Genomic DNA, 26,762 nt, shown 5'->3' on the forward strand with positions numbered 1-26,762 from the left:
TTTATCTGACTGTTTATCTGACTGTTTATCTGACAGTATTAACTGTTTATCTGACTGTTTATCTGACTGTTTATCTGACAGTATTTACTGTTTATCTGACTGTTTATCTGACAGTATTAACTGTTTATCTGACAGTATTAACTGTTTATCTGACTGTTTATCTGACAGTATTAACTGTTTATCTGACTGTTTATCTGACTGTTTATCTGACAGTATTTACTGTTTATCTGACTGTTTATCTGACAGTATTAACTGTTTATCTGACAGTATTAACTGTTTATCTGACTGTTTATCTGACAGTATTAACTGTTTATCTGACAGTATTAACTGTTTATCTGACTGTTTATCTGACTATTTACTGTTTATCTGACAGTATTTACTGTTTATCTGACTGTTTATCTGACAGTATTAACTGTTTATCTGACTGTTTATCTGACAGTATTAACTGTTTATCTGACAGTATTAACTGTTTATCTGACTGTTTATCTGACAGTATTAACTGTTTATCTGACTGTTTATCTGACAGTATTAACTGTTTATCTGACAGTATTAACTGTTTATCTGACTGTTTATCTGACAGTATTAACTGTTTATCTGACTGTTTATCTGACAGTATTAACTGTTTATCTGACTGTTTATCTGACAGTATTAACTGTTTATCTGACAGTATTAACTGTTTATCTGACTGTTTATCTGACAGTATTAACTGTTTATCTGACTGTTTATCTGACAGTATAAACTGTTTATCTGATGGTATAAAACTGTTTATCTGACAGTATAAAACTGTTTATCTGACGGTATAAAACTGTTTATCTGACTATATAAAGCTGTTTATCTGACGGTATCAAACTGTTTATCTGATGGTATCAAACTGTTTATCTGACGGTATCAACTGTTTATCTGACGGTACAAAACTGTTTATCTGACAGTATAAACTGTTTATCTGACGGTATAAAACTGTTTATCTGACTGTTTATCTGACAGTATAAACTGTTTATCTGACGGTATAAACTGTTTATCTGACGGTACAAAACTGTTTATCTGACAGTATAAACTGTTTATCTGACGGTATAAAACTGTTTATCTGACTGTTTATCTGACGGTATAAAACTGTTTATCTGACTGTTTATCTGACAGTATAAAACTGTTTATCTGACGGTATAAAACTGTTTATCTGACGGTACAAAACTGTTTATCTGACAGTATAAACTGTTTATCTGACGGTAAAAAACTGTTTATCTGACGGTATAAACTGTTTATCTGACGGTACAAAACTGTTTATCTGACTGTTTATCTGACAGTATAAACTGTTTATCTGATGGTATAAAACTGTTTATCTGACAGTATAAAACTGTTTATCTGACGGTATAAAACTGTTTATCTGACTATATAAAGCTGTTTATCTGACGGTATCAAACTGTTTATCTGATGGTATCAAACTGTTTATCTGACGGTATCAACTGTTTATCTGACGGTACAAAACTGTTTATCTGACAGTATAAACTGTTTATCTGACGGTATAAAACTGTTTATCTGACTGTTTATCTGACAGTATAAACTGTTTATCTGACGGTATAAACTGTTTATCTGACGGTACAAAACTGTTTATCTGACAGTATAAACTGTTTATCTGACGGTATAAAACTGTTTATCTGACTGTTTATCTGACGGTATAAAACTGTTTATCTGACTGTTTATCTGACAGTATAAAACTGTTTATCTGACGGTATAAAACTGTTTATCTGACTATATAAAGCTGTTTATCTGACTATATAAAACTGTTTATCTGACGGTATAAAACTGTTTATCTGACGGTACAAAACTGTTTATCTGACAGTATAAACTGTTTATCTGACGGTAAAAAACTGTTTATCTGACGGTATAAACTGTTTATCTGACGGTACAAAACTGTTTATCTGACTGTTTATCTGACAGTATAAACTGTTTATCTGACAGTATTTACTGTTTATCTGACAGTATTAACTGTTTATCTGACTGTTTATCTGACAGTATTTACTGTTTATCTGACAGTATTAACTGTTTATCTGACTGTTTATCTGACAGTATTAACTGTTTATCTGACTGTTTATCTGACAGTATTAACTGTTTATCTGACTGTTTATCTGACTGTATTAACTGTTTATCTGACTGTTTATCTGACAGTATTAACTGTTTATCTGACTGTTTATCTGACAGTATTAACTGTTTATCTGACTGTTTATCTGACAGTATTAACTGTTTATCTGACTGTTTATCTGACAGTATTAACTGTTTATCTGACAGTATTAACTGTTTATCTGACTGTTTATCTGACAGTATTAACTGTTTATCTGACTGTTTATCTGACAGTATTAACTGTTTATCTGACAGTATTAACTGTTTATCTGACTGTTTATCTGACAGTATTAACTGTTTATCTGACTGTTTATCTGACAGTATAAACTGTTTATCTGATGGTATAAAACTGTTTATTTAACAGTATAAAACTGTTTATCTGACGGTATAAAACTGTTTATCTGACTATATAAAGCTGTTTATCTGACGGTATCAACAGTTTATCTGATGGTATCAAACTGTTTATCTGACGGTATCAACTGTTTATCTGACGGTACAAAACTGTTTATCTGACAGTATAAACTGTTTATCTGACGGTATAAAACTGTTTATCTGACTGTTTATCTGACAGTATAAACTGTTTATCTGACGGTATAAACTGTTTATCTGACGGTACAAAACTGTTTATCTGACAGTATAAACTGTTTATCTGACGGTATAAAACTGTTTATCTGACTGTTTATCTGACGGTATAAAACTGTTTATCTGACTGTTTATCTGACAGTATAAAACTGTTTATCTGACGGTATAAAACTGTTTATCTGACTATATAAAGCTGTTGATCTGACTATATAAAACTGTTTATCTGACGGTATAAAACTGTTTATCTGACGGTACAAAACTGTTTATCTGACAGTATAAACTGTTTATCTGACGGTAAAAAACTGTTTATCTGACGGTACAAAACTGTTTATCTGACTGTTTATCTGACAGTATAAACTGTTTATCTGACAGTATTTACTGTTTATCTGACAGTATTAACTGTTTATCTGACTGTTTATCTGACAGTATTTACTGTTTATCTGACTGTTTATCTGACAGTATTAACTGTTTATCTGACTGTTTATCTGACAGTATTAACTGTTTATCTGACAGTATTAACTGTTTATCTGACTGTTTATCTGACAGTATTAACTGTTTATCTGACTGTTTATCTGACAGTATTAAATGTTTATCTGACTGTTTATCTGACAGTATTAACTGTTTATCTGACTGTTTATCTGACAGTATTTACTGTTTACCTGACTGTTTATCTGACAGTATTAACTGTTTATCTGACTGTTTATCTGACTGTTTATCTGACAGTATTAACTGTTTATCTGACTGTTTATCTGACTGTTTATCTGACAGTATTAACTGTTTATCTGACTGTTTATCTGACTGTTTATCTGACAGTATTTACTGTTTATCTGACTGTTTATCTGACTGTTTATCTGACAGTATTAACTGTTTATCTGACAGTATTTACTGTTTACCTGACTGTTTATCTGACAGTATTAACTGTTTATCTGACTGTTTATCTGACTGTTTATCTGACAGTATTTACTGTTTATCTGACTGTTTATCTGACTGTTTATCTGACAGTATTAACTGTTTATCTGACTGTTTATCTGACTGTTTATCTGACAGTATTAACTGTTTATCTGACTGTTTATCTGACTGTTTATCTGACAGTATTAACTGTTTATCTGACTGTTTATCTGACAGTATTAACTGTTTATCTGACTGTTTATCTGACAGTATTAACTGTTTATCTGACTGTTTATCTGACAGTATTTACTGTTTATCTGACTGTTTATCTGACAGTATTAACTGTTTATCTGACTGTTTATCTGACAGTATTTACTGTTTATCTGACTGTTTATCTGACTGTTTATCTGACAGTATTTACTGTTTATCTGACTGTTTATCTGACAGTATTAACTGTTTATCTGACAGTATTAACTGTTTATCTGACTGTTTATCTGACAGTATTTACTGTTTATCTGACTGTTTATCTGACAGTATTAACTGTTTATCTGACTGTTTATCTGACAGTATTAACTGTTTATCTGACTGTTTATCTGACAGTATTAACTGTTTATCTGACAATATAACACTATTTATCTGACTGTTTATCTGACAGTATTTACTGTTTATCTGACTGTTTATCTGACAGTATTAACTGTTTATCTGACTGTTTATCTGACAGTATTAACTGTTTATCTGACTGTTTATCTGACTGTTTATCTGACAGTGTTAACTGTTTATCTGACAGTATAACACTATTTATCTGACAGTATTAACTGTTTATCTGACAGTATAACACTATTTATCTGACTGTTTATCTGACAGTATTAACTGTTTATCTGACTGTTTATCTGACAGTATTAACTGTTTATCTGACAGTATAACACTATTTATCTGATTGTTTATCTGACAGTATAACACTATTTAACTGACTGTTTATCTGACAGTATTTACTGTTTATCTGACTGTTTATCTGACTGTTTATCTGACAGTATTAACTGTTTATCTGACAGTATAACACTATTTATCTGACAGTATTAACTGTTTATCTGACAGTATAACACTATTTATCTGACTGTTTATCTGACAGTATAACACTATTAATCTGACTGTTTATCTGACAGTATTAACTGTTTATCTGACTGTTTATCTGACTGTTTATCTGACAGTATTAACTGTTTATCTGACTGTTTATCTGACAGTATAACACTATTTATCTGACAGTATTTACTGTTTATCTGACCGTATTAACTGTTTATCTGACTGTTTATCTGACAGTATTTACTGTTTATCTGACTGTTTATCTGACAGTATAACACTATATATCTGACTGTTTATCTGACAGTATAACACTATTTATCTGACTGTTTATCTGACAGTATTTACTGTTTATCTGACTGTTTATCTGACAGTATAACACTATTTATCTGACAGTATTTACTGTTTATCTGACAGTATTAACTGTTTATCTGATTGTTTATCTGACAGTATAACACTGTTTATCTGACTGTTCATCTGACAGTATAACACTGTTTATCTGACTGTTTATCTGACAGTATTTACTGTTTATCTGACTGTTTATCTGACAGTATAACACTATTTATCTGACAGTATTTACTGTTTATCTGACAGTATTTACTGTTTATCTGACTGTTTATCTGACAGTATTAACTGTTTATCTGACTGTTTATCTGACAGTATTAACTGTTTATTTGACTGTTTATCTGACAGTATTAACTGTTTATCTGACAGTATAACACTATTTATCTGACAGTATTAACTGTTTATCTGACAGTATAACACTATTTATCTGACTGTTTATCTGACAGTATAACACTATTTATCTGACTGTTTATCTGACAGTATTAACTGTTTATCTGACTGTTTATCTGACTGTTTATCTGACAGTATTAACTGTTTATCTGACTGTTTATCTGACAGTATAACACTATTTATCTGACAGTATTTACTGTTTATCTGACCGTATTAACTGTTTATCTGACTGTTTATCTGACAGTATTTACTGTTTATCTGACTGTTTATCTGACAGTATAACACTATTTATCTGACTGTTTATCTGACAGTATAACACTATTTATCTGACTGTTTATCTGACAGTATTTACTGTTTATCTGACTGTTTATCTGACAGTATAACACTATTTATCTGACAGTATTTACTGTTTATCTGACAGTATTAACTGTTTATCTGATTGTTTATCTGACAGTATAACACTGTTTATCTGACTGTTCATCTGACAGTATAACACTGTTTATCTGACTGTTTATCTGACAGTATTTACTGTTTATCTGACTGTTTATCTGACAGTATAACACTATTTATCTGACAGTATTTACTGTTTATCTGACAGTATTTACTGTTTATCTGACTGTTTATCTGACAGTATTAACTGTTTATCTGACTGTTTATCTGACAGTATTAACTGTTTATTTGACTGTTTATCTGACAGTATTAACTGTTTATCTGACTGTTTATCTGACAGTATAACACTATTTATCTGACTGTTTATCTGACAGTATTAACTGTTTATCTGACTGTTTATCTGACAGTATTAACTGTTTATCTGACTGTTTATCTGACAGTATAACACTATTTATCTGACTGTTTATCTGACAGTATTAACTGTTTATCTGACAGTATTAACTGTTTATCTGACTGTTTATCTGACAGTATTAACTGTTTATCTGACTGTTTATCTGACAGTATTAACTGTTTATCTGACTGTTTATCTGACAGTATTAACTGTTTATCTGACAGTCAGTGTTCATTTTAGGCCGCGCCATCACGCCATTGGCGCTATTTTTTATCACTAGACGCATAAGATTATGTTTCACCGGGTCCTCGGGCGCAACAAAAAAAATGAACCATTCCTTAGCGATAGTAAAAAAATATCTGCCGTATAACCGATCTCCACCGTTGTTTTCTTGGTTTTCATGCCGAACGCGCCTCGAGTGATACAACGATGTATTTGATTGGTCGATAGAGACATGTAACCTTACGATGATTTTGATTGGTTCGGATCGTTTCAGAAGTAAACATAACAAAAATGTCTTCGGAGAAAAAGAAAAAATCCGTTTGAGGGTTCCGCGAAAAGTAAAAAACAAACTGTATTACACTAGCCTCCTATTTTTTTGTGAGTCAATGGTCAGATAGTAACAATGACGGAACGATCAATGATTCCACAAAGCAATCGGACGGTGCTTCAGCGAAAAATACGAAGCAATCCGACATTGAAGTTACTGAATCTAAGGTGGACTAAACGGAATCATCGACATCGGCCCGAATGTTTCAGAGCAAATGGCTTTCTCTTTTTGATAAGTTAATTGTTCCTGGATGATACATTGACTGACATTGTGTGAATTTTGATGTGAATGTGAAGATTAAGAAAATAAAAATTATACTAGTAATGCTAAATTACTTTTGCCTGACATTTGAATTTTTGAAGTGCATGTGAAGATTTAGAAGAAGAAAAACAAAACAATTTATAACAGTGGTCAGGATAATTATTTTTCATGTTATTTTTACCTTGGCCCTACTTTTTTGGCCAATGACTCCAGTTTTTCAATCCAAGGGGGCCCAATGGCCCCCCTTTTCACAAATCTAAAATGAACACTGGACAGTATTTACTGTTTATCTGACAGTATTTACTGTTTATCTGACTGTTTATCTGACAGTATAACACTATTTATCTGACTGTTTATCTGACAGTATAACACTATTTATCTGACTGTTTATCTGACGGTATAAAACTGTTTATCTGGCAGTGGTTTGAAGGGAAGAAAAGTGTATCTAGCGGCTGCCACACTACGTCCAGAGACCATGTTTGGTCAGACCAATATCTGGATTCATCCAACCATCCCCTACATTGCACATGAGTTAGCCAATGGAGAAGTCTTCATCTCCACCAAACGGTCTGCTCGAAATATGTGTTACCAAGGTTTCACCAAGACAGAGGGAAAGGTCGATGTTCTGGTGGAACTGAGTGGACAGGTCAGTCTCAACATCTAAAATCTGATTTAAACAGAAACAATTTTATCTCTGTCGAATTTCATTTTAAACTTAAATATACACCAGTAGTATAATAGTGTGATATACACCAGTAGTATAATAGTGTGATATACACCAGTAGTATAATAGATTGTGATATACACCAGTAGTATAATAGTGTGATATACACCAGTAGTATAATAGTGTGATATACACCAGTAGTATAATAGTGTGATATACACCAGTAGTATAATAGTGTGATATACACCAGTAGTATAATAGTGTGATATACACCAGTAGTATAATAGAGTGATATACACCAGTAGTATAATAGTGTGATATACACCAGTAGTATAATAGTGTGATATACACCAGTAGTATAATAGTGTGATATACACCAGTAGTATAATAGAGTGTGATATACACCAGTAGTATAATAGTGTGATATACACCAGTAGTATAATAGAGTGTGATATACACCAGTAGTATAATAGTGTGATATACACCAGTAGTATAATAGTGTGATATACACCAGTAGTATAATAGAGTGTGATATACACCAGTAGTATAATAGTGTGATATACACCAGTAGTGTAATAGTGTGATATACACCAGTAGTATAATAGTATGATATACACCAGTAGTGTAATAGTGTGATATACACCAGTAGTATAATGGAGTGTACAGAAGTGTTGACTGTGTCATTACAGGATATTATGGGTGCTGCACTGAGTGGACCACTAACCAAGTACAAGACTATCTACACTCTACCAATGCTCACCATCAAAGAGGATAAAGGTTTGTGAGTCATCCTGACAGGCTGTACAAAATACTAATATATACAACAGTAATGTACAAAATACTAATATATACAACAGTAATGTACAAAATACTAATATATACTACAGTAATGTACAAAATACTAATATATACTACAGTAATGTACAAAATACTAATATATACTACAGTAATGTACAAAATACTAATATATACAACAGTAATGTACAAAGTACTAATATATACTACAGTAATGTACAAAATACTAATATATACAACAGTAATGTACAAAATACTAAATATATACAACAGTAATGTACAAAATACTAATATATACTACAGTAATGTACAAAATACTAATATATACAACAGTAATGTACAAAGTACTAATATATACTACAGTAATGTACAAAATACTAATATATACAACAGTAATGTACAAAATACTAAATATATACAACAGTAATATACAAAATACTAATATATACTACAGTAATGTACAAAATAATAATATATACTACAGTAATGTACAAAATACTAATATATACAACTGTAATGTACAAAATAATAATATATACTACAGTAATGAACAAAATACTAATATATACTACAGTAATGTACAAAATACTAATATATACAACAGTAATGTACAAAATACCAATATATACAACAATAATGTACAAAATACCAATATATACAACAGTAATGTACAAAATACTAATTTATACTACATTAATGTACAAAATACTAATATATACAACAGTAATGTACAAAATACAAATATATACAACAGTAATGTACAAAATACCAATATATACAACAATAATGTACAAAATACTAATATATACAACAGTAATGTACAAAATACCAATATAATTTATACAACAATGTACAAAATACTAATATATACAACAATAATGTACAAAATACCAATATATACAACAATAATGTACAAAATACTAATATATACAACAATAATGTACAAAATACCAATATATACAACAGTAATGTACAAAATACCAATATAATTTATACAACAATGTACAAAATACTAATATATACAACAATAATATACAAAATACAAATTTAACAACAATAATGTACAAAATACAAATATATACAACAATGTACAAAATACTAATATATACAATGTTATTTGTTTCCCTAGTAACCGGTGTTGTTACAAGCGTACAATATTATTTGTTTCCCTAGTAACCAGTGTTGTTACCAGCGTACAATGTTATTTGTTTCCCTTGGAACCGGTGTTGTTACCCTAGTAACTGGTGTTGGTACCAGCGTACAATGTTATTTGTTTCCCTAGTAACCGGTGTTGTTACCAGCGTACAATGTTATTTGTTTCCCTAGTAACCAGTGTTGTTACCAGTGTACAATGTTATTTGTTTCCCTAGTAGCCGGTGTTGTTACCAGCGTACAATGTTATTTAATTGTTTCCCTAGTAACCGGTGTTGTTACCAGCAAACAATGTTATTCGCTTTTCCCTAGTAACCGGTGTTGTTACCAGCGTACAATGTTACTTGTTTCCCTAGGAACCGGTGTTGTTACCACCGTACAATGTTGTTCGTTTCCCTAGTAACCGGTGTGGTTACCAGCGTACAATGTTATTTCCCTAGGACTGGTGTTGTTACCAGGGTACAATGTTATTTAATTGTTTCCCTAGTAACCGGTGTTGTTACCAGCAAACAATGTTATTCGTTTCCCTAGTAACCGGTGTTGTTACCAGGGTACAATGTTATTTGTTTCCCTAGTAACTGGTGTTGCTACCAGCGTACAATGTTACTTGTTTCCCTAGTAACTGGTGTGGTTACCACCATACAATGTTATTTGTTTCCCTAGGAACCGGTGTGGTTACCAGCGTACCTTCAGATGCTCCAGATGACTTTGCTGCTTTACGGGACTTAAAAAATAAACAGGTAAACAAAAAAAAGGTGAAAAAGTAAACAGAACAGGGAAAAATAAACCGAAAATCTCAACAATAATGAATAGAGGATATTGAACGGTTTCCCATTATTCTCACTCGTGAAAATATCGATATTCTGTCATACAAGTGAAATATATGTTAGTTTAACGGGAAACCATTCAGTTTTCTTATATTGCATTTCATGAACTTAAAAACAAAATTATAAACATGTATCGGAAAATAAATAGTGTCAAAAAGTGAGGGAATCAGTAATGACGTCATCTCTTTGTGATGTTACTCTACTTCAACTTGACGGTGCCATTTCGAAAGGACTTATCAATGAAATTGACGTCCGTCCGTCAACAATTGACTTATTTCTTCATATTCTTCATAACCGCTGATCAGAATTTAAACAAATTTGGTCAGTAGCACCCCTATGGGTAGGGGACTCAAAATTGTACAAAGGATGGGGCTGACCCCCTGGGGGCCTCTGGGGCGGGGCCAAAAGGGGTCAATCAGGCTATATTGATATAAACGACTTCTTCTCTGAAACCGAGCAATGGATATCGCTCATATTTGTCTGGTAGCATCACTATTAGGTGGGGATTCAAAATTGTACAAATGATAGGGCTGACCCCCCCCCAAGGAACCTGAGGGGCAGGGCCAAATCTCGTCAATTTAGCTATATTGTTATAAACGACTTCTTCTCTGAAACCTAGGAATAGATATCGCTCATATTTCCATGATAGCATCTCTATGGGGATAGTATTCAAAATTGTACAAATGGTGGGGACTAACCCCCTGGGGGCCACAGGGGCGGGACCTAAGTGGGTCAATATAGTTGTACTGATATAAATGACTTCTTCTCTGAAACTGAATAATGGATATCACTCATATTTCCATGATATCATCACTATGGAGATAGTATTCAAAATTGTGCAAATGGTGGGGACTAACCCCCTGGGGGCCAGAGGGGCGGGGCCAAAAGGGGTTAATTTGTCTATTGATATAAACAATTTCTGAAACCAAGCAGTTGATATTGGTCATTTTTGCCTGGTTGCATCACTATGAAATTGGGATTCAAAATGGTTCAAATAGTTGGGCTGACCCCGGGGCCTGAGGGGTGGGGCCAAAAGTGTTCAATATGGCTAGATTGATATAAGTGACTTCTGCTCTGAAATGAAGTAATGAATATTGCTCATATTTGCTTGGTAGCATCACTATGGGTTGCAGATTCAAAATTGTACAAATGACGAGGCTGACTCCCCGGGGCCTGAGGGGCAGTGCCAAAAGAGGTCCATTTGGCAAAATTGATATTTAAAACAACTTCTCTGGAACTAAGCAATGTATGATATTGATATTTCAGTGGTAATTAACATCCCTAGGTGGCTGGGATTCAAATTTATACAAATGATGGGGCTGACCCTCCAAGGGGCCTGAGGGGTTGGGCAAAAGGGAGCAATTTGGCTGTATTGCTAAATCGACCTCTTGTATTTTAGAAACCGTTGAAATCCCCACCCGATAACCATATATAGCATTGCTGGGCATCAAGAGATAAACAATATCTTGTTATAGAAATAAGCCCTGGTGTCTTTCCCCACCCCTAAAGACTAAGTTTGTTTGTTACATCTTTGAAACCACTGCGATCCACTAGTTAACATGTTGTTTTCGATTATTGACATTTATGGACTACACTAGTTAACCTGTTGTTTGGGTTATTGACATTTATGGACTAACCTAGTTTACATGTTGTTTGGGTTATTGACATTTATGGACTAACCTAGTTAACCTGTTGTTTGGGATTATTGACATTTATGGACTACACTAGTTAACCTGTTGTTTGGGTTATTGACATTTATGGACTAACCTAGTTAACCTGTTGTTTGGGTTATTGACATGTATGGACTAACCTAGTTTACATGTTGTTTGGGTTATTGACATTTATGGACTACACTAGTTAACCTGTTGTTTTGGATTATTGACATTTATGGACTAACCTAGTTAACCTGTTGTTTTGGATTATTGACATTTATGGACTACACTAGTTTACATGTTGTTTGGGTTATTGACATTTATGGACTAACCTAGTTAACCTGTTGTTTGGGTTATTGACATTTATGGACTAACCTAGTTAACCTGTTGTTTTGGATTATTGACATTTATGGACTACACTAGTTTACATGTTGTTTGGGTTATTGACATTTATGGACTAACCTAGTTAACCTGTTGTTTGGGTTATTGACATTTATGGACTAACCTAGTTAACCTGTTTGGGATTATTGACATGTATGGACTAACCTAGTTTACATGTTGTTTGGGGTTATTGACATTTATGGACTAACCTAGTTTACATGTTGTTTGGGATTATTGACATTTATGGACTACCCTAGTTAACCTGTTGTTTGGGGTTATTGACATTTATGGACTAACCTAGTTTACATGTTGTTTGGGATTATTGACATTTATGGACTAACCTAGTTAACCTGTTGTTTGGGTTATTGACATGTATGGACTACACTAGTTTACATGTTGTTTGGGTTATTGACATTTATGGACTAACCTAGTTAACCTGTTGTTTGGGTTATTGACATGTATGGACTACACTAGTTTACATATTGTTTGGGTTATTGACATTTATGGACTAACCTAGTTAACCTGTTGTTTGGGTTATTGACATTTATGGACTAACCTAGTTAACCTGTTGTTTGGCTTATTGACATTTATGGACTAACCTAGTTTACATGTTGTTTGGGTTATTGACATTGATGGACTACACTAGTTAACCTGTTGTTTGGGATTATTGACATTTATGGACTACACTAGTTTACATGTTGTTTGGGTTATTGACATTTATGGACTAACCTAGTTAACCTGTTGTTTGGGTTATTGACATGTATGGACTACACTAGTTTACATGTTGTTTGGGATTATTGACATTTATGGACTAACCTAGTTAACCTGTTGTTTGGGTTATTGACATTTATGGACTACACTAGTTTACATGTTGTTTGGGGTTATTGACATTTTTGGACTACCCTAGTTAACCTGTTGTTTAGGATTATTGACATTTATGGACTAACCTAGTTAACCTGTTGTTTGGGTTATTGACATGTATGGACTAACCTAGTTAACATGTTGTTTGGGATTATTGACATTTATGGACTAACCTAGTTAACATGTTGTTTGGGGTTATTGACATTTATGGACTACACTAGTTTACATGTTGTTTGGGGTTATTGACATTTATGGACTAACCTAGTTTACATGTTGTTTGGGTTATTGACATTTATGGACTACCCTAGTTAACCTGTTGTTTGGGTTATTGACATTTATGGACTACACTAGTTTACATGTTGTTTGGGTTATTGACATTGATGGACTACACTAGTTAACCTGTTGTTTGGGATTATTGACATTTATGGACTACACTAGTTTACATGTTGTTTGGGTTATTGACATTTATGGACTAACCTAGTTAACCTGTTGTTTGGGTTATTGACATGTATGGACTACACTAGTTTACATGTTGTTTGGGATTATTGACATTTATGGACTAACCTAGTTAACCTGTTGTTTGGGTTATTGACATTTATGGACTACACTAGTTTACATGTTGTTTGGGGTTATTGACATTTTTGGACTACCCTAGTTAACCTGTTGTTTAGGATTATTGACATTTATGGACTAACCTAGTTAACCTGTTGTTTGGGTTATTGACATGTATGGACTAACCTAGTTAACCTGTTGTTTGGGTTATTGACATTTATGGACTACCATAGTTAACCTGTTGTTTGGGATTATTGACATTTATGGACTAACCTAGTTAACATGTTGTTTGGGGTTATTGACATTTATGGACTACACTAGTTTACATGTTGTTTGGGGTTATTGACATTTATGGACTAACCTAGTTTACATGTTGTTTGGGTTATTGACATTTATGGACTACCCTAGTTAACCTGTTGTTTGGGTTATTGACATTTATGGACTACACTAGTTTACATGTTGTTTGGGGTTATTGACATTTATGGACTGCTCTCTTTTGCATGTTGTTTTAAGGTTATGAACCACACTAGTTAACCTCTTGTTTTTAATTTTCAGCCTTTGAGAGAAAAGTATGGCATTAAAGATGACATGGTCCTGCCTTTTGAACCAGTAAGTGTTGTTTACCTTTCTTACAAGTGTAGAGACAAGTGTTACCAGTGTAACCAGGTCAGTAACCTATGTTAGGTATGGTTTTGCCTGTGTAAGGTAGTTGTTGTTGTTTTTAACCAGTGTCAGGTAACTGTTTTTGCTTTCACCAGTGTTAGGTAACTGTTGTTGTTTTCACCAGTGTTAGGTAACTATTGTTATTTTCACTGTGTCAGGTAACTGTTGTTGTTTTTCACCAGTGTTAGATAACTGTTGCTGTTTTCACCAGTGTTAGGTAACTGTTGTTGTTTTCACCAGTGTTAGGTAACTATTGTTATTTTCACTGTGTCAGGTAACTGTTGTTGTTTTTCACCAGTGTTAGGTAACTGTTGTTGTTTTCACCAGTGTTAGGTAACTGCTGTTGTTTTTCACCAGTGTTAGGTCACTATTATTGTTTTTACCAGTGTTAGATAACGGTTGTTGTTTTTACCATTGTCAGGTAACTGTTTTTGTTTTCACAAGTGTTAGGTAACTATTATTGTTTTTACCAGTGTTAGATAACTGTTGTTGTTTTCACCAGTGTTAGGTAACTTTTGTTATTTTCACAGTGTTAGGTAACTATTGTTATTTTCACAGTGTTAGGTAACTGTTGATATTTTCACAGTGTTAGGTAACGGTAGTTGTTTTTAGCAGTGTTAGGTAACTGTTGTTGTTTACACCAGTTTTAGGTAACTGTTGTTGTTTAAAACCAGTTTTAGTTAACTGCTTTTTTTCGCCTGTGTAAGGTAGTTGTTGTTGTTTTTTACCAGTGTTAGGTAACAGTTGATATTTTCACAGTGTTAGGTAACTATTGCTGTTTTCACCAGTGTTAGGTAACCATTGCTGTTTTCACCAGTGTTAGATAACGGTTGTTGTTTTTCACCAGTGTTAGATAACGGTTGTTGTTTTTCACCAGTGTTAGATAACGGTTGTTGTTTTTCACCAGTGTTAGGTAACTGCTGTTGTTTTTCACCAGTGTTAGGTAACTGCTGTTGTTTTTCACCAGTGTTAGGTAACTGTTGTTGTTTTTCACCAGTGTTAGGTAACTATTATTGTTTTCACCAGTGTTAGATAACGGTTGTTGTTTTTCACCAGTGTTAGGTAACTGTTGCTGTTTTCACTGTGTAAGGTAACTGCTGTTGTTTTTCACCAGTGTTAGATAACGGTTGTTGTTTTTCACCAGTGTTAGGTAACTGTTGTTGTTTTCACCAGTGTTAGGTAACTGCTGTTGTTTTTCACCAGTGTTAGGTAACTGTTGTTGTTTTTCACCAGTGTTAGGTAACTATTATTGTTTTTCACCAGTGTTAGATAACGGTTGTTGTTTTTCACCAGTGTTAGGTAACTGTTGCTGTTTTCACCAGTGTGAGGTAACTGCTGTTGTTTTTCACCAGTGTTAGGTAACTGCTGTTGTTTTTCACCAGTGTTAGGTAACTGTTGTTGTTTTTCACCAGTGTTAGGTAACTATTATTGTTTTCACCAGTGTTAGATAACGGTTGTTGTTTTTCACCAGTGTTAGGTAACTGTTGCTGTTTTCACTGTGTAAGGTAACTGCTGTTGTTTTTCACCAGTGTTAGATAACGGTTGTTGTTTTTCACCAGTGTTAGGTAACTGTTGTTGTTTTCACCAGTGTTAGGTAACTGCTGTTGTTTTTCACCAGTGTTAGGTAACTGTTGTTGTTTTTCACCAGTGTTAGGTAACTGTTGTTATTTTCACTGTGTAAGGTAACTGCTGTTGTTTTTCACCAGTGTCAGGTAACTGTTGTTGTTTTTCAGTGTTAGGTAATGGTTGTTGTTTTTCACAGTGTTAGGTAACTGTTGCTGTTTTCACCAGTGTTAGGTAACTATTATTGTTTTTCACAGTGTTAGGTAACTGTTGCTGTTTTCACCAGTGTTAGATGCGGTTGTTGATTTTCATCAGTGTCAGGTAATGGTTGTTGTTTTCACCTGTGTTAGTATTATTGTTTATTTGACCTTTGTTAATTACTAATTAGACCTTGTTGTCCTTGTAGGTTCCTATCATTGATGTACCGGACTACGGCAATCTTTGTGCTGTCAGAGCTTGTGAAGAATATAAAATATTGAGCCAGAACGACAAAGACAAGCTTCTAGAGGCTAAGAAAACTGTCTACAAAAAAGGATTTTATGAGGGAGTAAGTTTTACTGTCTACAAAAAAAGGGTTTTATGAGAGAGAGTAAGAGAAAGGGGTTTTATGGGAGAGAGTAAGTTTAACTGTCTACAGAAGGGGTTTTTATGAGAGAGAGTAAGTTTTACTGTCGACAGAAAGGGTTTTTATGAGAGAGAGAGTAAGTTTAACTGTCTACAGAAAGAGGTTTTATGAGAGAGAGTAAATTTTACTGTCGACAGAAAGGGGTTTTATGAGAGAGAGTAAGTTTAACTGTCGACAGAAAGGTGTTTTATGAGAGAGAGAATAAGTTTAACTGTCTACAGAAAGGGTTTTTATGGGAGAGAGTAAGTTTAACTGTCTACAGAAAGGGTTTTTATCATTAAATTTATGAGAGAGAGTAAGTTTAACTGTCTACAGAAAGGGGTTTTATTAGAGAGAGTAAGTTTAACTGTCTAGAGAAAGGGGTTTTATTAGAGAGAGTAAGTTTAACTGTCTACAGAAAGGGTTTTATCATTAAATTTATGAGAGAGAGTAAGTTTAACTGTCTACAGAAAGGGGTTTTATGAGAGAGAGTAAGTTTAACTGTCTGGAGAAAGGGGTTTTATTAGAGAGAGTAAGTTTAACTGTCTAGAGAAAGGGGTTTTATGAGAGAGAGTAAGTTTTACTGTCTAGAGAAAGGGGTTTTATTAGAGAGAGTAAGTTTAACTGTCTAGAGAAAGGGGTTTTATTAGAGAGAGTAAGTTTAACTGTCTACAGAAAGGGTTTTATGAGAGAGAGTAAGTTTAACTGTCTACAGAAAGGGTTTTTATGAGAGAGAGTAAGTTTAACTGTCTAGAGAAAGGGGTTTTATTAGAGAGAGTAAGTTTAACTGTCTAGAGAAAGGGGTTTTATTAGAGAGAGTAAGTTTAACTGTCTACAGAAAGGGTTTTTATGAGAGAGAGTAAGTTTAACTGTCTACAGAAAGGGTTTTTATGAGAGAGAGTAAGTTTAACTGTCTAGAGAAAGGGGTTTTATTAGAGAGAGTAAGTTTAACTGTCTACAGAAAGGGTTTTTATGAGAGAGAGTAAGTTTAACTGTCTACAGAAAGGGGTTTTATGAGAGAGAGTAAGTTTAACTGTCTAGAGAAAGGGGTTTTATTAGAGAGAGTAAGTTTAACTGTCTACAGAAAGGGTTTTTATGAGAGAGAGTAAGTTTAACTGTCTACAGAAAGGGTTTTTATGGGAGAGAGTAAGTTTTACTGTCTACAGAAAGGGGTTTTATGAGAGAGAGTAAGTTTAACTGTCGACAGAAAGGGGTTTTATGAGAGAGAGTAAGTTTAACTGTCTACAGAAAGGGGTTTTATGAGAGAGAGTAAGTTTAACTGTCGACAGAAAGGGTTTTATGAGAGAGAGTAAGTTTAACTGTCAACAGAAAGGGGTTTTATGAGAGAGAGTAAGTTTAACTGTCTACAGAAAGGGGTTTTATGAGAGAGAGTAAGTTTAACTGTCTAGAGAAAGGGGTTTATGAGAGAGAGTAAGTTTAACTGTCGACAGAAAGGGGTTTTATGAGAGAGTAGTTTAACTGTCTAAAAGGTTTTAGAGAGAGTAATTTATGCGAAAGGGTTATGAGAGAGTAAGTTAACTGTCTAAAAGGGTTTTATGAGAGAGTAAGTTTAACTGTCTAGAGAAAGGGTTTTATTAGAGAGAGTAAGTTTAACTGTCTAGAGAAAGGGTTTTATGAGAGAGTAGTTTAACTGTCTAGAAAGGGTTTTATGAGTAGAGTAAGTTTAACTGTCGACAGAAGGGTTTATAGAGAGAGTAAGAGAGGTTTAGGATTAACGTCACGAAAAGGGTTTATGAGAGAGTAAGTTTAACTGTCTAGAAAAGGTGTTTTATAAGAGTAGTAATTAACTGTCTAACAAGGTTTATGTATAGTTACTGAGAAGGTTAATTGAACTCTAGAGAATTTTTATTGAAGAGTAGTTAACTGCTCTAGAACATCATGTTTTATGAGTGTATTAACTCTGAAAAGGTTTATAAGTTCTGAGTGTTATTACTGCCTGAAACATCATGTCATTACTGAGTGTTATTGACCTCCTGAACCATCATGTCATTACTGAGTGTTATTAACCCCCTGAACCATCATGTCATTACTGAGTGTTATTGACCTCCTGAACCATCATGTCATTACTGAGTGTTATTAACCCCCTGAACCATCATGTCATTACTGAGTGTTATTAACCTCCTGAACCATCATGTCATTACTGAGTGTTATTAACCTCCTGAACCATCATGTCATTACTGAGTGTTATTGACCTCCTGAACCATCATGTCATTACTGAGTGTTATTGACCTCCTGAACCATCATGTCATTACTGAGTGTTATTGACCTCCTGAACCATCATGTCATTACTGAGTGTTATTGACCTCCTGAACCATCATGTCATTACTGAGTGTTATTGACCTCCTGAACCATCATGTCATTACTGAGTGTTATTGACCTCCTGAACCATCATGTCATTACTGAGTGTTATTGACCTCCTGAACCATCATGTCATTACTGAGTGTTATTGACCTCCTGAACCATCATGTCATTATTACTGAGTGTTATTGACCTCCTGAACCATCATGTCATTACTGAGTGTTATTGACCTCCTGAACCATCATGTCATTACTGAGTGTTATTGACCTCCTGAACCATCATGTCATTACTGAGTGTTATTGACCTCCTGAACCATCATGTCATTATTACTGAGTGTTATTGACCTCCTGAACCATCATGTCATTACTGAGTGTTATTGACCTCCTGAACCATCATGTCATTACTGAGTGTTATTAACCCCCTGAACCATCATGTCATTACTGAGTGTTATTGACCTCCTGAACCATCATGTCATTACTGAGTGTTATTGACCTCCTGAACCATCATGTCATTACTGAGTGTTATTGACCTCCTGAACCATCATGTCATTACTGAGTGTTATTGACCTCCTGAACCATCATGTCATTACTGAGTGTTATTGACCTCCTGAACCATCATGTCATTACTGAGTGTTATTAACCCCCTGAACCATCATGTCATTACTGAGTGTTATTGACCTCCTGAACCATCATGTCATTACTGAGTGTTATTAACCTCCTGAACCATCATGTCATTACTGAGTGTTATTGACCTCCTGAACCATCATGTCATCATTACTGAGTGTTATTGACCTCCTGAACCATCATGTCATTACTGAGTGTTATTGACCTCCTGAACCATCATGTCATTACCGAGTGTTATTAACCTCCTGAACCATCGTGTCATTACTGAGTGTTATCGACCTCCTGAACCATCATGTCATTACTGAGTGTTATTGACCTCCTGAACCATCATGTCATTATTACTGAGTGTATTTCTATACAGGTAATGATTGTGGAAGGTTACAAGGGACAGAAAGTCGAAGATGTAAAGAAAGTCATTCAGGAAATGATGATTAAAAATGTAAGTATGAGTCGTCTGTACAGTATATACAATTATGACTGATGATGTAATGTAAGTATGAGTCGTCTGTACAGTATATAGACTGATGATGTAATGTAAATATGAGTCGTCTGTACTGTTATGACTCCTGAACACATGTCATTAAGTGTTATGAGTCGTCTTACAGTGTATAGACTGATGATGTATGTAATATGAGTGTATTACAGTCATGAACAATTATGTTCTGTACTGATGTAATGTAACTCTGACCGTCATGTCAGTTATATAGACTGATATATTGCTCTGACATCATGATATGTAAGTATGATGACGTCTGTACAGTATATATATGCTGATGATGTTATGTAAGTATGAGCTCGTCTGTACGTATATAGACTGATCATGTATGTAGATGTATGAGCCTCTGTACAGTATATCATATGACTGATGTGTATGTAAGTATGATGTCTGTACAGTATATTAACATTGAACTCGATGTCAATTATGATGTATGAGTCTCTGACAGTATGCATTATGACTGATGATGTAATGTAAGTATGAGTCGTCTGTACAGTATATACAATTATGTCTGATGATGTAATGTAAGTATGAGTCGTCTGTACAGTATATACAATTATGACTGATGATGTAATGTAAGTATATATGAGTCGTCTGTACAGTATATAGACTGATGATGTAATGTAAGTATGAGTCGTCTGTACAATATATAGACTGATGATGTAATGTAAGTATGAGTCGTCTGTAAAGTATATACAATTATGACTGATGTAATGTAAGTATGAGTTGTCTGTACAGTATATACAATAATGTCTGATGATGTAATGTAAGTATGAGTCGTCTGTACAGTATATAGACTGATGATGTAATGTAAGTATGAGTCGTCTGTAAAGTATATACAATTATGACTGATGTAATGTAAGTATGAGTCGTCTGTACAGTATATACAAGTATGTCTGATGATGTAATGTAAGTATGAGTCGTCTGTACAGTATATACAATTATGTCTGATGATGTAATGTAAGTATGAGTCGTCTGTACAGTATATACAATTATGTCTGATGATGTAATGTAAGTATGAGTCGTCTGTACAGTATATAGACTGATGATGTAATGTAAGTATGAGTCGTCTGTACAGTATATACAATAATGTCTGATGATGTAATGTAAGTATGAGTCATCTGTACAGTATATACAATTATGTCTGATGATGTAATGTAAGTATGAGTCGTCTGTACAGTATATACAATAATGTCTGATGATGTAATGTAAGTATGAGTCGTCTGTACAGTATATACAATTATGTCTGATGATGTAATGTAAGTCCGAGTCGTCTGTACAGTATATAGACTGATGATGTAATGTAAGTTTGAGTCGTCAGTACATGTGTAATGTAATGATGTAATGTAATTATGAGTCGTCTGTACAGTATATAGACCGATGATGTAATGTAAGTATGAGTCGTCTGTACAGTATATACAATAATGTCTGATGATGTAATGTAAGTATGAGTGGTCTGTACAGTATATACAATAATGTCTGATGATGTAATGTATGTATGAGTCGTCTGTACAGTATATACAATTATGACTGATGTAATGTAAGTATGAGTCGTCTGTACAGTATATAGACTGATGATGTAATGTAAGTATGAGTGGTCTGTACAGTATATACAATAATGTCTGTTGATGTAATGTAAGTATGAGTCGTCTGTACAGTATATACAATTATGACTGATGTAATGTAAGTATGAGTCGTCTGTACAGTATATACAATTATGTAGAACTGTATATGATGTGTCTGTTAACAGGGAGATGCTGTGAAGTATATGGAGCCAGAGAAAGTGGTGATATCCCGGTCCAATGATGAATGTGTCGTAGCAAATTGTGACCAATGGTATGTTAACCTGATTTTTATCTCGTCACCATGAAATCACTTTCTTTCTTTCTTTCTTTCTTTCTTTCTTTCTTTCCATTACATTATGTGCTGTTGGAATATTAACCAGTTCAGATGATGTCCATTTGGCAGCATTAGAAAACTTATCTGTCAAAATTTTCAGAAAAACAAATGACTAAATGAAAGTCTCATGAAAGACTCAACTGCCCTACCAATGATACTTATACAGACCCTCGTACATAACTGCCCTACCAATGATACTTATACAGACCCTCGTACATAACTGCCCTACCAATGATACTTATACAGACCCTCGTACATAACTGCCCTACCAATGATACTTATACAGACCCTCGTACATAACTGCCCTACCAATGATACTTATACAGACCCTCGTACATAACTGCCCTACCAATGATACTTATACAGACCCTCGTACATAACTGCCCTACCAATGATACTTATACAGACCCTCGTACATAACTGCCCTACCAATGATACTTATACAGACCCTCGTACATAACTGCCCTACCAATGATACTTATACAGACCCTCGTACATAACTGCCCTACCAATGATACTTATACAGACCCTCGTACATAACTGCCCTACCAATGATACTTATACAGACCCTCGTACATAACTGCCCTACCAATGATACTTATACAGACCCTCGCACATAACTGCCCTACCAATGATACTTATACAGACCCTCGTACATAACTGCCCTACCAATGATACTTATACAGACCCTCGTACATAACTGCCCTACCAATGATACTTATACAGACCCTCGTACATAACTGCCCTACCAATGATACTTACACAGACCCTCGTACATAACTGCCCTACCAATGATACTTATACAGACCCTCGTAATAGAATGTGAGGTATTTAATACCTTTACTCTCAGCACTTCTACTCCAGATTAGCAGATACGATTATATGAACCCGATGTTCATTCTGGATTCAAAATATTCACCTTTTATGGTGTAAAAATGTAATTACTTGCTGACCTGGTTCGAAGGACCATGGTGAACTTATGCCATACCATTGCATCCGGCGTTCGTCTGTCAGCAGTTGACTTCTTCTTAACCACTGATCAGGATTTAACCAAATTTGGTAGGAAGCATCCCTAGGTGGCTGGGATTCAAATTTGTACAATTGATGGGGCTGACCCCCTAAGGGCCTTAGTGGAGGGACCAAAAGTGGGTCCATTTGGCAGTATTTATACACAACATACAAGAAAAGTCATAGATAAAATTCGAATATGATTTATTACTTTTAGATTTCTCAGCAACATGAATTACAATCTTAATTTTGGCTCTTCTTGGGGGCTACTCACCATGTTGTATACATTTACTAAAATATAACCATAACTTCATATTAAAAACACATGATCCAATTAATTAATTTGATATAACCTGTAAAGGTAGTTATTATCTGAATGGGGAAAAAGAATTCCCTGGAATTCTAATGGCCATTGAACAAGGCAAATCTCCACTAAGTAAGGTAACCTGGAACAGGTTACATTAAACTAAGCCCTGGAACAGGGTAAATCTCTAAGGAAGGTAACCTGGAACAGGTTATATAACTAAGCCCTGGAACAGGGTACATCTCAACTAAGGGAGGTAACCTGGAACAGGTTGTGTAATGAAAACCCTGGAACAGGGTAAATCTCAAATTAAGGGAGGTAACCTGGAACAGGTTACATAACTAAGCCCTGGAACAAGGCAAATCTCCACTAAGTAAGGTAACCTGGAACAGGTTATATAACTAAGCCCTGGAACAGGGTACATCTCAACTAAGGGAGGTAACCTGGAACAAGTTACATAATTAATCCCTGGAACAGGGCAAATCTCCACTAATTAAGGTAACCTGGAACAGGTTATATAACTAAGCCCTGGAACAGGGTACATCTCAACTAAGGGAGGTAACCTGGAACAGGTTACATAACTCAGCCCTGGAACAGGGTAAATCTCTAAGGAAGGTAACCTGGAACAGGTTATATAACTAAGCCCTGGAACAGGGTACATCTCAACTAAGGGAGGTAACCTGGAACAGGTTATGTAATGAAAACCCTGGAACAGGGTAAATTTCAAATTAAGGGAGGTAACCTGGAACAGGTTACATAACTAAGCCCTGGAACAGGGTAAATATCAACTAAGGGAGGTAACCTGGAACAGGTTACGTAACTAAACCCTGGAACAGGGTAAAGGAACTGGATGGTTACATATATATACTACAAAACTACAACAAAATAAACTAAAGCCGCAAGCTACTAGTGACTAGAATAGGTTGAAACAAAACATAATAAACCTGAACACAAACATAAGATGTGGTGAGTAGCCCATATAACTGCATGTGTTTAATGCAACAAAAACATCAAACTAAGATAGAGATCCAACAATGACCTCAAACATAAAATCAATTACTATATGATTACAATTCTATGTTAAAAGTTACATGTTTACACCTGATCAAGATTTATTAAATACATGACTATATATATCGCTACCCTATGGTGATGACCTGGGGATGGTGGGTGGGTACGATTCAACGACAAATGTAATGCTTGTATAAATTCACGTGCTGTCCCTTTCACAATTCCAATTTTAACTGTTCTATTATATTTACTTGGCTCTCATTGGTTGATTCTGGTCACGTGTTACCTACTTCTCTACTAAATTTGCATATGCGCAAGATGTAAACAAACCACTGTCTATTCATCAAGTAAGCCACTATTTATTTTCTAATATACTTGATCAGACTAATAGAGAATTTGATAATAAAATAACCTGTTAGTGGATAACCAGTAGCTAGCAATATATATATATATGTTGTGTATAAACTCAAATTAAACAAATTTCCATTTAATATTAACAACTTCTTTTCTGGAACTGAGCTATGTATGATATCGATATTTCAGTGGCAACATCCCTAGGAGGCTGGGATTTATCTTTTGATAGCTGTATACGAAAAGATGCTAAGTTAATGGAACAGCCAGTGATTCCACCAATGTACCATCGTTTACTGTGTCCTTCCGCTCCGTAAATTCCAGTCTATTTTTTTGTTTTTTGTTTTGCTTTTTATTAGCTCACCGGTTACGAGTAACCGAGAGCTAATGCTGTCACCCCGGCGTTGGCGTCGGCGTCCCACCCCAAAACTTAAAAGTTTTTGGAGTAAGTTTTTGGAAAGCTTGTAAGTCCAAAAGTATACACCTCATGCCCTTCTAAATTGGTTAGAGGCCTCATTAGAGGTCTAGGAATGATGTTATGGCAAAATCGTGCAGAAAAAAATTGTGATTTTTTTTCGCATTTTACCATTTTGTGGATTTAACTTTTTTTGCACCAAAACTCACTTTAAAGTTTTAGGGGTCAGTCCAAAAGTATACACCTATCACCCTTCTAATTGGTTTATACATTCATTAGAGATCCAGGAGTGATGCTGTGGCAAATCATGCAGAAAAATATTGGCATTTTGGTATTTTACTATTTATTGGACTTACTTTTCTTGACACAAAAACTCACTTGAATATAGTCATTATCATAATTATGATATTTTTAGCCCACCATCATCAGATGGTGGGCTATTCAAATCGCCCTGCGTCCGTGGTCCGTCGTCCGTCCGTCCGTCCGTCCGTCCGTCCGTCCCTCCGTCCCTCCGTCCGTCCGTCCCTCCGTCCGTAAACAATTCTTGTTATCGCTAATCCTCAGAAAGTACTGAAGGGATCTTTCTCAAATTTCATATGTGCGTTCCCCTTGGTGCCTAGTTATGCATATTGCATTTTGAGACCAATCGGAAAACAACATGGCCGACAGGCAGCCATCTTGGATTTTGACAATTGAAGTTTGTTATCACTATTTCTGAGAAAGTACTGAAGGGATCTTTCTCAAATTTCATATGTAAGCTCCCCTTGGTGTCTAGTTATGCATATTGCATTTTGAGACCAATCGGAAAACAACATGGCCGACAAGCAGCCATCTTGGATTTTGACAATTGAAGTTTGTTATTGCTATTTCTGAGAAAGTGCTGAAGGGATCTTTCTCAAATTTCACATGTAGGTTCCCCTTGGTGCCTAATTATGCATATTGCTTTTTGAGACTAATCGGAATTCAACATGGCCGACAGGCAGCCATCTTGGATTTTGATAATTGAAGTTTGTTATCACTATTTCTGAGAAAGTGCTGAAGGGATCTTTCTCAAATTTCACATGTAGGTTCCCCTTGGTGCCTAGTTATGCATATTGCATTTTGAGACCAATCGGAAAACAACATGGCCGACAGGCAGCCATCTTGGATTTTGATAATTGAAGTTTGTTATCGCTATTTCTGAGAAAGTACTGAAGGGATCTTTCTCAAATTTCATATGTAAGCTCCCCTTGGTGTCTAGTTATGCATATTGCATTTTGAGACCAATCAGAAAACAACATGGCCGACAGGCAGCCATCTTGGATTTTGACAATTGAAGTTTGTTATCGCTATTTCTGAGAAAGTGCTGAAGGGATCTTTCTCAAATTTCACATGTAGGTTCCCCTTGGTGCCTTGTTATGCATATTGCATTTTGAGACCAATCGGAAAACAACATGGCCGACAGGCAGCCATCTTGGATTTTGATAATTGAAGTTTGTTATCGCTATTTCTGAGAAAGTGCTGAAGGGATCTTTCTCAAATTTCACATGTAGGTTCCCCTTGGTGCCTAGTTATGCATATTGCTTTTTGAGACCTATCGGAAAACAACATGGCCGACAGGCAGCCATCTTGGATTTTGACAATTGAAGTTTGT

At 34.7% G+C, this 26,762-nt stretch overlaps 1 protein-coding gene and 1 long non-coding RNA gene across 2 annotated transcripts in view; one reads left to right on the plus strand and one right to left on the minus strand.

The window, feature by feature from the left end:
- LOC117329891 (leucine--tRNA ligase, cytoplasmic-like) overlaps positions 1 to 26,762 on the plus strand; it is a 68,839-nt gene that overhangs the window by 15,146 nt on the left and 26,931 nt on the right. The window contains exons 10-16 of the mRNA XM_033888107.1: positions 7,410 to 7,635; positions 8,343 to 8,430; positions 10,264 to 10,340; positions 14,429 to 14,482; positions 16,506 to 16,646; positions 20,007 to 20,084; positions 21,892 to 21,977. Of these exons, the coding sequence (XP_033743998.1) occupies positions 7,410 to 7,635; positions 8,343 to 8,430; positions 10,264 to 10,340; positions 14,429 to 14,482; positions 16,506 to 16,646; positions 20,007 to 20,084; positions 21,892 to 21,977 (750 nt within the window). The remainder of the gene's footprint in view (positions 1 to 7,409; positions 7,636 to 8,342; positions 8,431 to 10,263; positions 10,341 to 14,428; positions 14,483 to 16,505; positions 16,647 to 20,006; positions 20,085 to 21,891; positions 21,978 to 26,762) is intronic.
- LOC117329893 lies at positions 23,236 to 24,090 on the minus strand. Its single transcript, XR_004533284.1, has 2 exons — positions 23,676 to 24,090; positions 23,236 to 23,613 (listed from the first exon to the last, which is right to left on the minus strand). It is a non-coding gene; the product is annotated as an uncharacterized LOC117329893 (long non-coding RNA).

Source organism: Pecten maximus, chromosome 6, assembly GCF_902652985.1.
Source record: "Pecten maximus chromosome 6, xPecMax1.1, whole genome shotgun sequence".
NCBI classification, from domain to species: Eukaryota; Metazoa; Mollusca; class Bivalvia; order Pectinida; family Pectinidae; genus Pecten; species Pecten maximus.